Source organism: Sinohyriopsis cumingii, chromosome 6 (assembly GCF_028554795.1).
Source record: "Sinohyriopsis cumingii isolate HCF-2022 chromosome 6, ASM2855479v2, whole genome shotgun sequence".
In the NCBI taxonomy this organism is placed as follows: domain Eukaryota; kingdom Metazoa; phylum Mollusca; class Bivalvia; order Unionida; family Unionidae; genus Sinohyriopsis; species Sinohyriopsis cumingii.
The window spans coordinates 138,377,033-138,394,912 of NC_142966.1; the positions used below are offsets into that span (position 1 = coordinate 138,377,033).

General features: G+C 35.3%; 1 protein-coding gene across 6 annotated transcripts in view; it reads left to right on the top strand.

Annotated features, from left to right (window-relative positions):
* LOC149798088 (cholinesterase-like) overlaps positions 1-17,880 on the top strand; it is a 63,591-nt gene that overhangs the window by 27,559 nt on the left and 18,152 nt on the right. Inside the window, exon 2 of one of the 6 annotated variants that reach the window (XM_089963178.1) lies at positions 14,948-15,077. The exons of 3 other annotated variants lie outside the window; for them this stretch is intronic. Coding sequence is in view for 1 of the 3 variants with exons in the window: in XM_089963173.1 (XP_089819299.1) it covers positions 1,188-1,340 (153 nt within the window). In the remaining 2 variants the exon portion in view is untranslated. Of the gene's footprint in view, positions 1-1,172; positions 1,341-14,947; positions 15,078-15,437; positions 15,574-17,880 lie in introns of those variants that run through there. 2 more of the 6 variants (XM_089963173.1, XM_089963179.1) reach the window with 2 other exon arrangements.

Below are 17,880 nucleotides of genomic sequence, written 5' to 3' on the forward strand. Positions count from 1 at the left end.
GCAGGGGGCACTGGTTCCCCTTCACTTCCGCTGTTTCGGGTTTCATTTACTTGATTTATTTCATATATATCGTCTTTCCCAGTAGAATACAACTGACGATCAGTTATCTCGTTTTCTACATATTGTTCAGTTTGTCGTTGTCCGTGCTTGCCTTTTCGTTCCTTTGGTCCTCGTCCGTACTTCTATCATCTTCGTCACTGTCCGTTTCTCCCACTTGAAAAGGTTCCCCATTTGGAGGTTTATAACCTTTTTCTGTATTCGTGTGGCAGCATTTCCAATGATTGTCAGTTGTGTCGTTTTGCCCTGTGACGGAGTGGTGACACTGCCATGTAACGAGCTTGTCACTGATAGTGTCATTTTCCGTTTTTTAATTCTTAACTTGGGAATAGGTGTAGACACTAATGGTTTGATATCAGTAAGGTTCACCGGACTGTGCTCTATTTGAGCGTTATCCCCGTCTAGTGAGGTCTCTTCTTCTAAAGGGCAAACCTATTTTTGAGCATGATATGCTCCTTGTGGGGCGTGGCCATCTTACCCGTTTTAATGGGGCTCAGGAAATGTTCCCACTCCTGACTTGTTTGGGGCTTTCTATTCCCCCTTATGGCCGTCACATCAAGGTTAGGGATGTGTGTTACGTGCGTGGTCTCCAGTGATTCATTTTCATTTCTGACCAACGCATCCCTAAACTGTTTAGTATTCTCTTCCGTGTTTGTCTCTAGCTTGTCATTGCTTGTTTGTTTCTGCCTTATTCCCCTTATCATGTTCCCAGTATTTGTTTGTGTGTCTTCTTGTTCATTTCCGTTCATGGTTGCTCTGTTGCTTGCTGCTATGTTAGCGTACGTGGGTGCCGCCGACGGGTTTTGCAGTCTCTTGGACTGTGTGCTCTCTGTCGGCATCGGGTGCAGGCCCTATCATACTCACACCCCCTATAGCAGAGATCGACCGACACTGTTAATTGCTTAAACTAGCACGCCTATTTATAGCTCGCAGACTCAACTGCAGAATATATGACAATAAACTGGCTTTTTAACTACAATATAAATGGCGGAACACACTGAAGAGATTGCATTTATCCCTGAAAAGCGAAAAAAATCGCGGTGCTTCAAGACATTGATGCTTTGGACTTTGTAACAGCGATAGTAGATATCAGATCGTGAACATATGACGTGTGTATTTTAAATTCCAAAATGTCGAAAAGTACGGGCGTTAGGTGCGTACTTGTGGAAGGGGAACTTTTACTACTGACTAAATCATATGTCTGCAGTAAACATTTCGTAGGTGGGAGTAGACCGACGACGGATCATCCCGACCCTATCCCAGCAACAGTTACACCAAATCAGGTTCGTCATTTACATCTATTTAGAAACTAAAACATATTCGATTAACATCGAGGGTGGGGGATGTTTTTTATCAATAGATGTGCTTGTAATGCAAAGCCTTTCAGTTCCGTGGTACAGGGGCGGATCCAATAATGAAACAGAGAGGATCTAGATAAATAAAAAGTACAATATATATATATATATATATATATATATATATATATATATATATATATATATATATATATATATATATATATATATATATATATATACATACATACATACATACATACATACATACAACAGAAATAAGAAAACACACTTAAGATTTATATATGGAGTCCTTCCTCCTCACTCGTTTGTATAGTTCAGAATTATATACAGGCCAATTTGGTGCAGGGGGGTACTTAGGGTCCTGCCATCAACTCAGAGATCAGAAGAAAAAAATATTTTAACAAAAAATTTTCAAATGTTATCCTTCCAGGTGTCTAAATAATGGTAGATTACTACAGGCTTGATATGCAAAACTGAAAAAAGATGTTTATATACAAAAAATAAACTATTAGTGGGACTCATAGGGCATAATTTATGTATTACCAAAATTTGCATTTTATATATTACATAGTAAGACAATGTTACTGTTCAAATGGCAGCTTATTTAATATGTAGGAACCGTTATTCAGATATTTCTTTTTAAGTGTAAAAATTAAAACACGAGTAAACAAACGTATAAATCTCACACATTCAAAATTCATCTGTGATATGTAACATATTTACTTATGTCTTCTGATTCGTTGTGTAGATACCAGAAGAGGCCATTATGTATAGAGCAACCGATATATATATATATATATATATATATATATATATATATATATATATATATATATATATATATATATATATATATATATATATATATATTTGTACACTAAGGATATCAAATTTCCATTGTTGAAGGCTGTAAGATAAAAGCAGCAATAAAAATGCAGTTCCATACCATTGTTTCGTATTTCCTTACACATGCTATATTTACAGCCGCTGTCGTTGTTTGTCCTACATTTTCACTTTTGTGTATCACGTGATACGCATAACACCTTTACATGACGAGTCGCCGATCTCCGCAATATCACGTATTTAGTAAAAACCTCATAACGTAAAAGTATGCTGGTACTTTCTTTGCATCCTCCTTTAATATAGTCATTATCCTAACCCCGGATTTGACCTCCCTAAATCCTCATAAAGTGGCCATCTTGTTCTTCCTCACTTTTATTTGTAACACTCTCTCAATTTTGTGTATTATTTCCTTGTTCTCTATTTTTAGGGGGAGACCTGAGATAGTAACGTCTCCCACTCTTGCCTTGACCTCTATGATTGGTGTTGTTTTGCTTACTTCTGCATTGACCCCTTTCACTTCAATTTGTTGAGTGTCAAGTATTGGGGTTTAATGGCTTTTAGAATATAGAATGAATTTATTTAGCCCCGCATTTTGTAAGCCGTCTATTCCCTCAGTTGAAATTTCCTGGGCCTTCAGTGCCATCAAAATTTCTGACTAACTAGGGCAGGTCTGGATTTCCCCGAAGTCAAGCGTTTGACATCCTGGAGGGTGGGACGCCAATAGTCTTTGGCTTTCTCCACTCCCCTCCAAATTCTTTCTGAAGTACACACTCATCTTAGTTCCAGTTGGTTGCACCATTTTGGGCAGTTATTTCCATTTGGATGTGAACTGGGCTCCCTAGAATAGAGCTTACTATTCTTGAAAATGACTTTCACTGAGCTGGTCTCACACCACTTTATATGATAATACTTTCAAAACGTAGTTTAACAAAGTGTACATGTGAATTGAAATTCCACCTAATCAATAAGTTTTTAACCCAAACTTTCAAATTGCTGGCAGGAAAACCCGCAGAAAATAATTTGTGCAAATTGTAAATTAAAGCATGCACAAAATTTGAAAAAATACAAAAATGGACAAATAAAAAATCACGAGTACAAAATTCAAAACACAGCATTAGCTATAGCTGAACAATGTGTATAGGTGAACTGAAATTCCACCTAGTCCAGAATTTTGTAACAGCAACTTTCAAACTGCAGACAGGAAAACCCACAATAAATATTTTGTGAAAATTTAAAAATAAAACGTGCAAAAATTTGAACAAGTGCAGTAATGAATAAAATAAAAAATCACGAGTACAAAAATGCAAAAACCAGCACTAGATATTTTAGGCTGCAAACTTAGGACTTACGACTCCTCTCCTCTCCGGTGGACTTTCTTGCTGTTTGCTTTGTACGTGTCATTGCCGATGATAAAACAAGAGACTTTACTTCTCAAGGAGTATGCAGACTAATCGATGCCTCAGTGGTTATCGCGCTGGACTCATGACCGAAAAGATGCGTGCTCGGATCTTACCATCCAATCAGACAGTTACCATGGCGTGTCCTTGGACACGGCTCATGACTCCAATTGCCTTGGCTCTAGAAAACCTAACTGTGTTACTGATTGCTTGTTTAATAATTTATTTTAGGTTTAAATGTGGAGGAAGGAAGGATGAAAAACTAACAAACACGAGAAATATCTTCATCAGATTTAAAACTGTTCATATTTTTCTCGATAAATTTTTCTTGTAGTGAAAAACAATGTCGTGCATTTGTGGTGCTTTGTGTGTGTTTGTGTCTGAAAGGAAGAGAGAGAGAGAGAGAGAGAGAGAGAGAGAGAGAGAGATTGTACTACTTTGATACCGTGCGTAATCTAGCTGTAATGATATAATTACAGCTACATGTAAAATGTTTATTCCCACCTGTGGCTTTAGCTTCAGTGTATTCCTGAATACTTAAAAATGAAATCAAGAGGAAGAAAATGTAGATCTTTTCAAGTTGATCAATAGACGGTAAATTAAGGATGACATATAAGTTAATTAGGAAAGAAGGTACAACGACCACATTGCTCCGCGAGGAGCCTTTGTGGAGTCACTTATTCAATTACTCAATCATCAATTTGAAGATTTCGTTTACCTGTTGATCAGATAAAAAGATTCTATCTGTCTATTAGAGATATGTGAAATACTATATAAAGTCTCCACTGAACCATTGCGTAGTTGGCAACTTTGGCTTTACAATCCAGGATTTCTTGTAGATTGGGTCGAACTTTTGTATACTTGGCAATTTTAACTTTACACACGAGAATTTGTAGATGGGTTAAACAATGGTATACTTGGCAGCTTCGGTTTTACATAAGAGGACTTCTTTTATATAGGGTTGAACATTTTTATATTGGCAATTTTTGTTTTACAAACGAGGACTTATTGTAGGTTGTTTATGAGCTTCATCTTTCCGCCTAAGTCTCAAAGGTGCATTATGATATTTAAAATCCATGTCCTGTGTTTACAGCTTTATAATCTTGTAACTGTAACCTACATTTTGACAGCGGATCAAATATCGTTAATTAATGAACTTGTAGATGATTCAAAGTTTTGCTTAGCATAATTATTTAGGGTTGTAAATAAATAACCGCGTGCATTTTGCAAGACAGGGCGGACAATGCAGTACGCTAGGGCGAAAAATGTCGATGCCAAACTGGTGAAATTTCAGACCATTAGGCTCTACTGGTGTATCCAACGCATACAAATATGTGATATCTTAATATCCTTATTATCCCACCCCAGCCCGAAAAAACAGTGCAATGACGTAAAATACGCCGAATATTCATCGATATATATTTCATGAGTACGCAGATGATATCTATCCACTGACATATAGTGGCCTTGTTGGCTGTTTGAAATTCTATTTATGACACCATCTAAGGTTGAGGGTTACGTAATAGGAGATTTATGAACAACTCCAACCCCAAGCCCCCCTCACTTATTAACTTTACTCAACACGTCTGGTGAAATATGTTACAGATTGTAAAGTGTCGATTTCTGAACTGTATTGAACCTTAAAGTTGAATGCATTCTTTGAGGGCTTCCTCGGTGTCACACTACTCTCTTTCTCTCTCTCTCTCTCTCTCTCTCTCTCTCTCTCTCTCTCTCTCTCAGGAATTTTAAGACTATATAATTTCGACCATGGTCGTCACTTAAAATTCACGTTACTCCTAAAGCGTACGCCTTAATTTACTCTGACCACCTCTCTCGTGGAATTACTATGTCAGCCTATTGCATATGTAGCTGACCGCCTCTCTCGTGGAATGGGGCCCCGAGTGGCCGAGTGGTCTAAAGCGATCTCCGTTACGGATCACTGCCATCTCACCTCTGTCTGTGTGGGTTCGAGTCTCGGATTCTGCCAGTGTGGGTATGTGAGAAAGCTTGCCAGTAACTTCTCTTGGGTCGGTGGTTCTTTCTGGGGATTTCCCTGGTTCTTCCTCCACCATTAATACTGGCCGCCATGTATAGCCAGCCTATCGTGTGCTGAAAATGGCGTTAAACCATACAACAACAACAACTCTCGTGGAATTACTATATCAGCCTATTGTATATCTAGCTGACCACCTCTCTCGTGGAATTACTATGTCAGCCTATTGTATATCTAGCTGACCACCTCTCTCGTGGAATCACTATGTCAGCCTATTGTATACCTAGCTGACCACCTCTCTCGTGGAATTACTATGTCAGCCTATTGTGTATCTAGCTGACCACCTCTCTCGTGGAATTACTATGTAAGCCTTGTATATCTAGCTGACCACCTCTCTCGTGGAATTAATATGTCAGCCTATTGTATATCTACATTCATGTCTGTTTCACGTCAATGCGCCACGAATTGAATTAGGTTTTACATTGAGTAGGACTTCAATGGTGCCCCGCAGTGCTTGAGAAAACGAATGAAGAGCACTTGTACCTACTTAATGCATTTCGTATTTGACAATTATATTCTGAATTAGCAATGGCGAAATATTTGTACTGTCGATTTTGAAATTACACATTGCACAAATAGTCTGCTAGTAAGGTTTTACATACATAAATAATGTTGCTTTTATTCAATGTTGTTGGTATTATATTGGCCGGTATTTCATAAATAAAACATTTAATTTAATATAATGACAATGACTGGTAATCGTTCAAGAGTGTGCATGCTTGTGTATTTGTACAGTGGTTTATGACCTTCAAATGAATTGTGATCTTCCAATGAAGGCACTAAACGTTTCAGAAAGCTTGTATTCAAGTTTTAGGTGTCTTTCTATATGCTATATATTTATTGTAGAATGTTCTTTTCTTTCACTAATGTATCAGAATAAACAAAATAATGTGGTCCTCTCTATTGATTTTCATTTAAAATCATGATACATGACTGTGTTTTGTTGTTGTTGTTGTAGGGTTTAACGCCATTTTTCAGCACACGATAGGCTATACATGGCGGCCAGTATTAATGGTGGAGGAAGAACCCGGAAAACCCCGGAAAGAACCACCGACCCACGAGAAGCTACTGGCAAGCTTTCGCACATACCCACATTGGCTCAATCCGAGACTCGAACCCACGCAGACAGAGGTGAGATAGCAGTGATCCGTAACGGAGATCGCTTTAGACCACTCGGCCACTCGGGGTCCCATACATGACTTTGATGTACATATAGCAGTAATTATATTATGCATCGAATATTCTTTAATCACAATTACTTGTTCATAGATTTACATGGCAATCTGTGTGATAAAGTTTCTCATGGCAAAGTAGCAGCCTGTGTGATACAGTAAGAAGGTGTTCACCAAATGTGGCTCAACTCCGATTCCTTTTATGAAAAAAGTAACAGCAGATTATATAAATCATTTGATGAAATGTTTATCAGTAGAATTTATTGATAATTAAAACATCATGCATTATATTGTAAACATCCATCCATCCATCCATCCATCCATCGTACCAGTTTTAGAAGTCTTTTGTATGTCTTGGCGGCTCTACCTGATCGGTTTATACATACATACATGCATACATACATACATACATACATACATACATACATACATACATACATACATAATCAACGTACCGTTTATGTGTGCGCTATGGCAGGAAAAGGATCTGAAGTGTATTAACATGTAACAACACTTAAGCTGTTGTTGACTTAGCACTTTGACATTAGTTGACTAAGACAGGTATGAGATGCAAAACATGATAAACCAGAGGCATGCCGGTGATATATTAGGCACAGAGTTCAGCAGTATATCAACAATTCAAGCAGCGCAGGTTATAGCTAGAACTGTCGTCGTCACTTATCTTGCTGAGGATTGTTCTATATCTCTTCACCTTCACAAACCATATGTACTCCTTTATATTATGTATCAACACATTTCATACGAGGTTTTTTTTGGGGGGGGGGGCGGTAGGGGTTGTCGCCATGTACAAAAAAATGTCCCTTCAAATATTTCTTCTCTGATTAAAAGAAATATTTTCAGATGCGTTCTCGTTGAATCGAATAAATCTTAACAGCGAGTGCAGTGTTCCTTCCTAACGCGTATTATGACCTTCCTTTCTGGTTCCTCTATTTCCGGTTTTTCTTAGTATTTACTCTGTAGATTACTTCAGCAGAAAATGCAAATTTAAAAACTCAAACATCAAATAAGGCGGAGAAGATTAACTGTTGCTATTGCATAATTTTACATCTAGTAATTATAATTTAAAGAAGAAAGAATCTATGCATTGCAAATTCACTTCCTTTTTTAGGTTAAGAACGCGAATGTGCCTTATTGGGGATTTTTACATGATTTCAGGTAATGTTCTAATTGTTGTCCTAGGGGAATGTGGGACAAATCACCCTAATCTTTGTTCAAGCTCCAAGGTTTGGTGAACGTCGTGTCAAAACATATCGTTGGTTAGTCCTGCTTCCCATCGCTATCGGTACCGTCAGTAAAGTTTATAAAAGACCTGTCAAGATATGATAATTCAATGTCAAACATCAGTGACATGATACGTCAATGTCAAACATCATTCAACTATGTAGGCTTCAGTTGCTTTATACTCAAATATTTCGATGTAGACAATCAACGAAAAGAATTTTTTCATAGATACACTGAAAACTAATGCTAAGATGAAGAACAAAAAAAGAGAAACTGAAAATAATTTCTGAGATTAAAAAAAAGATTTATTTAATTAATACACTGAAAATTATTGCTGAGATAATAAAAAAAGATTTATTTAATTGATACACTGAAAATTATTGCTGAGATTCAAAAAAGATTTAATTGATACACCGAAAGTTAATGCTGAGGTAAAAAAATTTTATTTAAATGGTGCACTGAAAATTAATGCTGAGATTTAGAAAAAGATTTATTTAATTGATACACTGAAAAGTATTGCTGAGATGGAAAAATAGAGATTTATTTCATTGATACACTGAAAATTGATGTTGAGATGAAAAATACATATTCACATTAAACTTTATTGTAAGATAACGATTCCAACACTTCCGATGAATCTCGTCTGTGTACGGGTAAAGGTTTATACTTTTAAAATATCCCAGGAAAAATTAAAGGTATCGCATCACAATTTCAAATCTTTAATGTAAAAAAGAAAAATATACATGAAGCCGATTAAAAATTACTGGACATAATAAAATTGTTATTCAATACAAGATATGAAAATAGAGATATTATTATCTGAGATGACCTATCTTTAAAATTAGAATTCAATAAAATTCATTTAGATATAAGATATCTATAGGTGCCACAAGCATCAATGTATAATTTATATCATCTGAACTTTGACGATATAATAACCTCGTGTCAGACGTTCATGCTTGCTTAATGCCAACAAAATAATAATGAGAATAAACAGGTCACTGTCACCCTAGTTTTTAATCAATGACTATGGCAGTGGCGAAATGAGAATTGAAAGAAATAAGCTGACATTATTATGAATTCAACAGTGCAATCAGTGATCTCTACACCACCAAGTTTATCATGTTTATTATTTCTTTTATTTTTGTTTCTTATGACTAGGATACATTTTGAAGCTGTTATATAAGATACACTTCCCAAATTAGAGTACTATTTTTACGATATCTGATTTATTGTCACATTTTCTAAAATCTAAATGATATTAACAGTTTTGACACATGAAGCATATTATTCTGGTTACATAGATTGTCTTTACAATCTATAAAGATATCAAAAATGTAGTAAAACTTGTGTTTCATGGACGTAGATGATTTGTCAATTGAAAAGGTGTAATACTGTGCAATAATAAAAAGGCATATCACTGTGTAATAATAAAAAGGCATATCACTGTGTAACAATAAAAAGGGATATCAGTAAGTAATAATAAAAAGGTATATCACTGTGTAATAATAAAAAGGCATATCACTGTGTAACAATAAAAACGGATATCAGTAGGTAATAATAAAAAGGTATATCACTGTGCGAAAATAAAATAGTATATCACTGTGTATTAATATAAAGGTTTATCATTGTCTACTAATTAAAAAGGTATATCACTGGGTAATAATAGAATGGTGTATCGCTGTGTACTAATAAAAAGGTTATCACTATCTACTAATTAAAAAGGTAAATCACTATTTGATAATAAAATGGTATATCACTGTGTACTAATAAAAAGGTATATTACTGTATAATAATATAAAGCCATATCACTGTATCATCAGAAAGGTTATATCACTGTGTAATAAAAATGTATCATTGTGTAATATCATGATAATTACTACCTTGTTTTCAGTACGAGTCTGTACTGTGGGTAAAGTTTTATAAATAAAAAGAAAATTAATCAAATATAATCAACGTTTCAACCTTACAATCAACGTTTCCACTTTTTGACTTAGGATTTGGTATACTTTTAAAGCAGAGGGTATCATTCCAATGTTTTCATCCATCCACTCTTCCACGCATCCATCTTTCCATCCAGTCATCCATCAAACACACTCTATGTTACCATTTTTGGATGCTAATGTGGGTGAAAATAACCACGCCCTCTTAAACAGGCCATTAATAGAAAACACAATTCCTAATTTTAAAGACAACTCTTGATTTTCTTTTCCACATGTATATATGTATGTATGTAGGTAGGTATGTAGGTATTTTGGTAGGTAGGTAGGTAGGCAAGCAGGCCCGCGCGCACGCACGTATGTATAGATGTATGTATTTATGTATGTATCCATGTATGCATGTATGCTAATGTATTTCTATATGTTTTGCAAGTTGTGCGTGAAAGATAGGTGTGTGTGGATGTGTGTGTGTGTGTGTGTGTGGGGGGGGTGATGATGTTTATTTGTCTGCAAGAGAGGGAGAGAACTATGTTTAACGACTAATAAACGTGGCAAGGAAAGTGGAGGTTTTCACCTTTCACCATGAACATAAACAGGCAATCAAGTGTATTAACACATAATAAAACATATGAAAAATTATTAAAACACGTTAAAAGATGCTGCTGAAAAATATATACAGACTAATATAGTCATTCTAAAGCTAATCTAAAGAACAAATCAGATGAGAACAGTTGACTATAGATCTCTCATTATGGTAAATATTGAGTCATATCTTATAATAAATGTTTGTCTTACAGGGAGATATATCTCGTGTCTTACTCTGATATTGTTTTTCTTACTCGTTGACACAATATGTGTCTTCAAGAAAATGGTTTCTTATGTCGTACTTGAAGAATATGAGATCGTGTATCTTACTTCAAGACTATAATTTATTGTGTGTTACTTGTAGAATATGATATCGTGTGTCTTACTTCAAGAATATGATATCTTGTGTCTTACTTCAAGAATATGATATATTGTGTCTTACTTGCAAACTATGATATCATGTGTGTCTTACTTGTAGAATATGATATCGTGTGTCTTACTCAAGATCATTATATATTGTGTCTTACTTCAAGACTATGATTTTGTGTGTGTTGCTTGTAGAATATGATATCGTGTGTCTTACTTCAAGAATATGATATATTGTGTCTTACTTGCAAACTATGATATCATGTGTGTCTTACTTGTAGAATATGATATCGTGTGTCTTACTCAAGATCATTATATATTGTGTCTTACTTTAAGACTATGATTTTGTGTGTGTCGCTTGTAGAATATGATATCGTGTGTCTTACTTCAAGAATATGATATCTTGTGTCTTACTTGCAAACTATGATATCATGTGTGTCTTGTAGAATACGATATCGTGTGTCTTACTCAAGATCATTATATATTGTGTCTTACTTCAAGACTATGATTTTGTGTGTGTTGCTTGTAGAATATGATATCGTGTGTCTTACTTCAAGAATATGATATCTTGTGTCTTACTTCAAGAATATGATATCTTGTGTCTTACTTCAAGAATATGATATCTTGTGTCTTACTTGCAAACTATGATATCATGTGTGTCTTACTTGTAGAATATGATATCTTGTGTCGTACTTGTTGTGAAGGGGTGCATTTCTGGAGATCTATGAAGTGCACATTAACTTTGGGCCAGATAACAATTAATTAGATTTATGGGGACAGGCACGTATCAAATCGCCATACTGCCATGATCGGTAATGTCTTTTCGAGGGGAGAATTGTATTCTTAATTAAGCATTCGTTTATTTAGCCAACAGAAGACTGGTGGAGACAAAAGCTAACTTCGATTCCATAGTGTGTGTAAATGTCAGATTTGAAAAATCGCAGAATGCTGTTACTCAAACTACAAGGTCAAGTTGACCACGACTTTGGGGCTTCTGGAAAAAGGCGACAGAATATATTTGATTCTGATTGGTTACGCTAAACAAGGGGGGTGTTTCCCACACTAAATTTCCTAGTTTTAATATCGCCACATCTAAAATTTAATCAGTCTAAGCTTATCTGCAAAAAAAAACAAGTGTAAGAAGGCTCCGAGAATAAATTTGGGAGAAATTCTCTCGTAAAACTGTTGTCCAAGAGGACTGTTGTCGAGGAAAACCGACGAACAAATTTGGCGGTAGAAGCGAGGAACGCTGAAAGCTGAAAGGTATATGTGACAATTTCATGTAATTTCTTGATGCCATATATAATGCTATGCTGAATTTATTTCCTTATATTTGCATGAATCTATTTGCTACATTCGTATATCAATTTGCTTTAGGAAGTATAACTGTGTTGAGCTTATGCATAGGAAATCGTACATTAATCTCTAGATAAGTTTAATGGGTAACCTGTACCATCGGGATCAAAATTTTGTTTCAGATCCTCTGGTTGAATTTTCTTATCCTACACATAAGTATATCATGGAGGTACTATTAAACACACCTCACATGGGACTGTTATCCGTCTACTGCAAGTATAGTGCACACAAAGTAACAGCCACTTCCTGATATTCATTATCAATTTAACATTCTTTAACAATAATCAAGGTAAATTGTTTGAATTGTCGTCTTGTTTGCACAAGAATTAGGTTCTAAGAATTTCATGCATTACATTAGTTAATATGAGTTACGAGAATCCGTGAGAATTCACCGAATTTAGAAGATTTCACGTATGATTAAGGTTGAGTGTGTATTGATTGAAGTGACGTAGTTAAACATTTAATGTATTTCATTCATTCACTTGCGTAAATTGAGGCTGTCTCGGAACCGTTATGCCTCGTGTGGTGTTCATGCGTGATGAATTAGCCATTAGACTAACTAGGGTCGTTATAGGACATATGGAGCCGACTGATAGCCTTAGCATCTGTTTAGCACCGATAGTAAGATCTGATAACGAGAGGGGGATAATGCAAGCACCTGTTATTATAAACAACAGCAAATTTAGATTGTCTCTATTTATATTGTTTTCAAAGGGAGAAAATAGCTCCTGCGACGTATTATCTCTTAGACGTATCCTGTGATGTATTATCTCTGAGACGTATAGTGAGACGTATTATCCTGAGATCCAGTTATCTGTGAATCTATGTGCTACGTACAGAGTTGAGGACCAAAAGAGGAACAAAATCAGAGGGAAGTCGAATGAACAGCTTCAGTGGAAGTGGAGTGAACCGGAGAAGCAGGTTATGCAATTGTACAAGGCATTGACTTCGATTGTTCACTCGATCTTATGATGAACTAAATCTAACAGTAAAACAGATCGGCTACTTTATTTAAATATATTTGTTTTTCGTAATTCGGTGAAAGTTTTATTTCTAGAAGAAGAGTATATTCCTGATGTAATGAATTCTCACAGTGTTTTATGTAATCGATTAAATTGTTGTTTACACGTACGGGGGGGCTCATGTTGGTCTGTTCTGTATCTCTGCTCAGATCTCTATCTATTCCACCTTTAAGTTTCACTACTTATATTTACATTTACTCGAACCGGGCAATAACATCGAAGGTGGTCAACCTCTAGATAATGAGAACCAAATTAAGCGGACACCTTGAAAGAAGGTACAATCCGCCAACACACAAACCTCTTGCAAGAAGAGGGGACTTTGTGTAAGGTTTCTACAAAGCGGACCGTGGATCGCTTACACTTGTAGAATGTGATACTTTGTGTCATTCTTGTACAATATGATATCTTGTGTCTGACTATGAGAATAAGACATCATGTGTCTGACTAGGAGAATATGATATCTTGTGTTTGAAAAGGAGAATTTGATATATTGTGTCTGACTGGGAGAGTATGATATATTGTGTCTGACTTTGAGAATATGATATGTTTTTACTCATTATTTCTACTTTATAGCTTTTAAGGTCTTGGATATTTAAACTTATGTGGATATTTACACTGTCTAAAATATTTTTAAGTTTCTGCTTTTTAAGTAATTGATAGGCATTCTCCGTACTGTAAGTAATTGATAAGCATTGCCCGCATTTTGTCATTGATAAGCATTTGCCCGTATTTTGTCATTGATAAGCATTGCCCGTATTTTGTCATTGATAAGCATTGCCCGTATTTTGTCATTGATAAGCATTCTCAGTATTTTAAGTAATTGATAAGCATTGTCCGTATTTTAAGTAATTGATAAGCATTCGTCTCTTGATGTAGTCTGTCAAACAGCTCCATTTCATACATTTATCGCCCTGTATTTATTTTGAAACAATTACACATAACTCCTTTATTGCGTTTCTTTCATTCTGCTTAAGTATATCAACCCTCTCTTAACGGGTATTTGATGTACATCTATGAAATTGTACAATAGATCTTGAATGCAGTCAGTTTTCGTTAATTCCACACATCATTTCTCTGAGCGTACCGGAGACTTTAATTAAACGTAGTAATTGTTCTCATGTGGCCATAAAGTTCGTAAGTGAATGTGTGCAGAGGAATTAACTTCTAATAAGTTGACTTATTTGCATTTAGCTGATTGGCCATCTTCAAGTATATGCATACACATTTAAGTCTATTAGTGATGGCATGTTTGATACATACAGATAAAAAATATCTTTTAAAAAAATGGATCATAGGTGCACACTTTCCATCAATGCAACAGATACATACTTATACACACATATAAATATATATATATATATATATATATATATATATATATATATATATATATATATATATATATATATATATATATATATATATATATATATATATATTACGTTTGGGAAACAATCAGGTATTATTTACTTCTGGTGATGGAACACAAGGCTGACGATGTTACAAGATACGAGGTAACCGCAATATGCCGATAGCAATGCAATGCATCTAATACGCCAAATATGGTCTGGTTCTTTTTCCCTCATTTTTGATAGGATTTCAGTGTGTGATCCGAGGAGCATGGTATGATCAAGTACTAATTCGTGGAGACGATGTACTAAGGTTTAGATGACCCACGGGTTAACACAACATTCCGGCAGCGATATGCGCTGAAAGATATGAAAGGTGAGGAACGTGGCAGAATGATTGGAGAGAAAATAAGATCAATGGAAACATGTTTTGGTGTTTGTCGAGCTTGAAATTTGAACGGAATTAATTTTTTGTGTATCAGTAAGGGTTTTAACCAAGAGCAAAATTTTTATTTTTCAATGTCGTGAAATTACTTTGTAGCGGTCGTTTTTACTATGTTAGTCTTCAGAAGTTGTCGCTTACTAATATTCCACTGCCTGCATCTCAATAACTGTAGTTATATGACTGGGTCGGGCATATTTACGTACCTCAGTTTTTGACATATGTTTATCCGTATCTTTGTAAACAACAACACGCTCTTTGCGTCTTGCCTCTGCTTTGCGATCAGTCTTTCAAAATGTCTTGATCATGGAAAATGAATTTAATGGCGTCAAGAAAATGAACTTGGAGGATAAATGGGCGGACTCTGGAAATTGCTGCAAAAGACATATAAGTCAAGATTGATCTTACAGCAAGGCTGGTGATTTGAAAGGTAATCCAAATGACAGATGTAACAAATAGTTTTCAGTAAGACAAGGGCTTGGTCTTGAAAAGAATCTTAACTTTTGCTTAAACAAGTCATTAAACTTAGTGCATAGTATTGGGTACATCATTTTTTAAAATGAACGTGCTTCAAGGGATCTTAAAATTTGGCGTACGTTTTTTAAATGAACATAAAAGGTATAACATTTTTACGATATTTATTGTTTTGTTTTTAAAATAGTTGTCAGATTGACGATTTTTCCAAATTTAGGTTGCTTTACAGTGAAAACTGAAATTCAGCACCTTCATAGGATTATGTCATACTAATATGACATGATTGGTATGTCCTACTAATATGACATGCTTGGTATGTCATACGAATATGATATGATTGGTATGTCCTACTTTCAGTGGAAAACGTTTTGGTATAGATAGTATTACGCGGAGCATTAATGGCACAGTAGCACTATATTTCTGTAGTTTTGGTCAAAACGAGGTCATGCCATTATTTACCCTTGATCCAGATGACCATGACCTTTCACTTCATTTAAATATATTTTAAAAAATGTGCAAAATATGTAGTGATATGTATGCACATTTCTAAATCGTGTTGTCTTCTTCTTCTTATTTAATGTATGTTGATATGATGTAAAACGTGCCGATTCCCTACCTGAAGTGACCAACATTATATGTAATGATAACTCGGTGAGAGGATAATGGGCACGGAACTCTTTTTAGGACAATAATTCAAAATACTGCAAGCTTTCACTATTATTTGTCTTTCATTTATCCTAAATTCGCACCACCTCCATAAACATTATAACTCAAAAATCGGAAACAATGTAACCGTAAAATCGTAAAAGAAACTTCTCCAAGTGCCTTAATTCCTTAAGGTTGCGCTACAGAGTTTCCACGATTTCGTTTATCACACTATATCGTCTGCATGAGGTCGAATCTTTGCAGTCAAAGACTGGTCATTATTGGAAGTGTTTCATCTTATATTACCTAAAATAGAATTATCAGTTTGTGTAGCTGATGTTTCTTATTTAAATTTAAGTCAAACTTATACCTCACCCGTTTAAATCCTGCTTGTGAATTGGTAGAAGTGCTTAAAAATTAGTCCAAAGTCATTATTATTGCCCTAGTCTTGTTCTGACAAACTAATTTTCCTAAAACACACGCCTACGGAGATTTAAGTGCGTAAATTTTCCCTTCTCTTTACACATTTTGTAACTCCATCAAAAACATTTGATACGTACCTGTGCTTTTAAAACCAGGCATTCAATATAATTCGAACCGTGTTGTGATAATACAAAGCTAGATACCAGCACAATCTAATACATAACGGATGCTTCAACAAAACTGTCTGGAGCAACTTTTTAAGTAGAAATTCATTCATGTGCAAAATATTAAATTTCAAAGCGAACTTTAGTCACCAAAAGCGTAAACAAAAATGGCGGATAAATCATTACGACACATGTCCATTCTAACAGTAACGCCATTGTTAAAATGGTCAATATGGGTGGTACCGCCTAGTCAAATGCAGCCTAAACGATATTTCATATCAATAACAATATATTCTGACATGTTAATTGGAAGTAAACCAACAACCAAAATAATTATTTTTCTTTTTTGCTACGATATTTACCTGTTTATAGCACATATTAATCTTCCTGTTACACATAGCACATGATGTGCCAGATTCAACGTACGCGCATTTCGCTTGTCATAATACCCTGTTTATTCGCCTTTAAATCGGGTCCAGCTGCATAGACCCAGATCTGCGGCAGTTGCTTAATGCTTAATGCGCCCTGATCTGCTAGTGTATGGTATGTTATGGTCTGTGTTGTTATAACTTAGTAAAGACACTACGTAGAACAAAGATCGTAGATTCTGGTCTCTACATTATGCAATAACACAATCTGTTTGCAGTGGAGCAAGTGTTGTAAGGAAGAAAACACCGTAACTCATCGTCGTAAGCCAAGGGCAATAATGTGCTACGCTAATTTATAACCTGCATCTATTTTGTATATTCCCGTAGATAGCATCGGATATATAAATAGGGGTATTGTCAAGTTTCTAATAATAAACCATTTACGAATTCGGCTTGTTAGAGTCAGGTGGTTGAGTACTGCGACGTAGGTCACGTGAATAGGTATGGTGAATTATTAGACTGAGTAGTGAGGTATGTCACTTCGGGCATATTGCGACACATAGCGTAATAGACTCTGGGAGAGGAATATAAAGAGCGAACTGAGAAATTAATTAATTCCTATTTTGGATTTTCATTTTATATGTTCTTGTGTTAATATTAGTC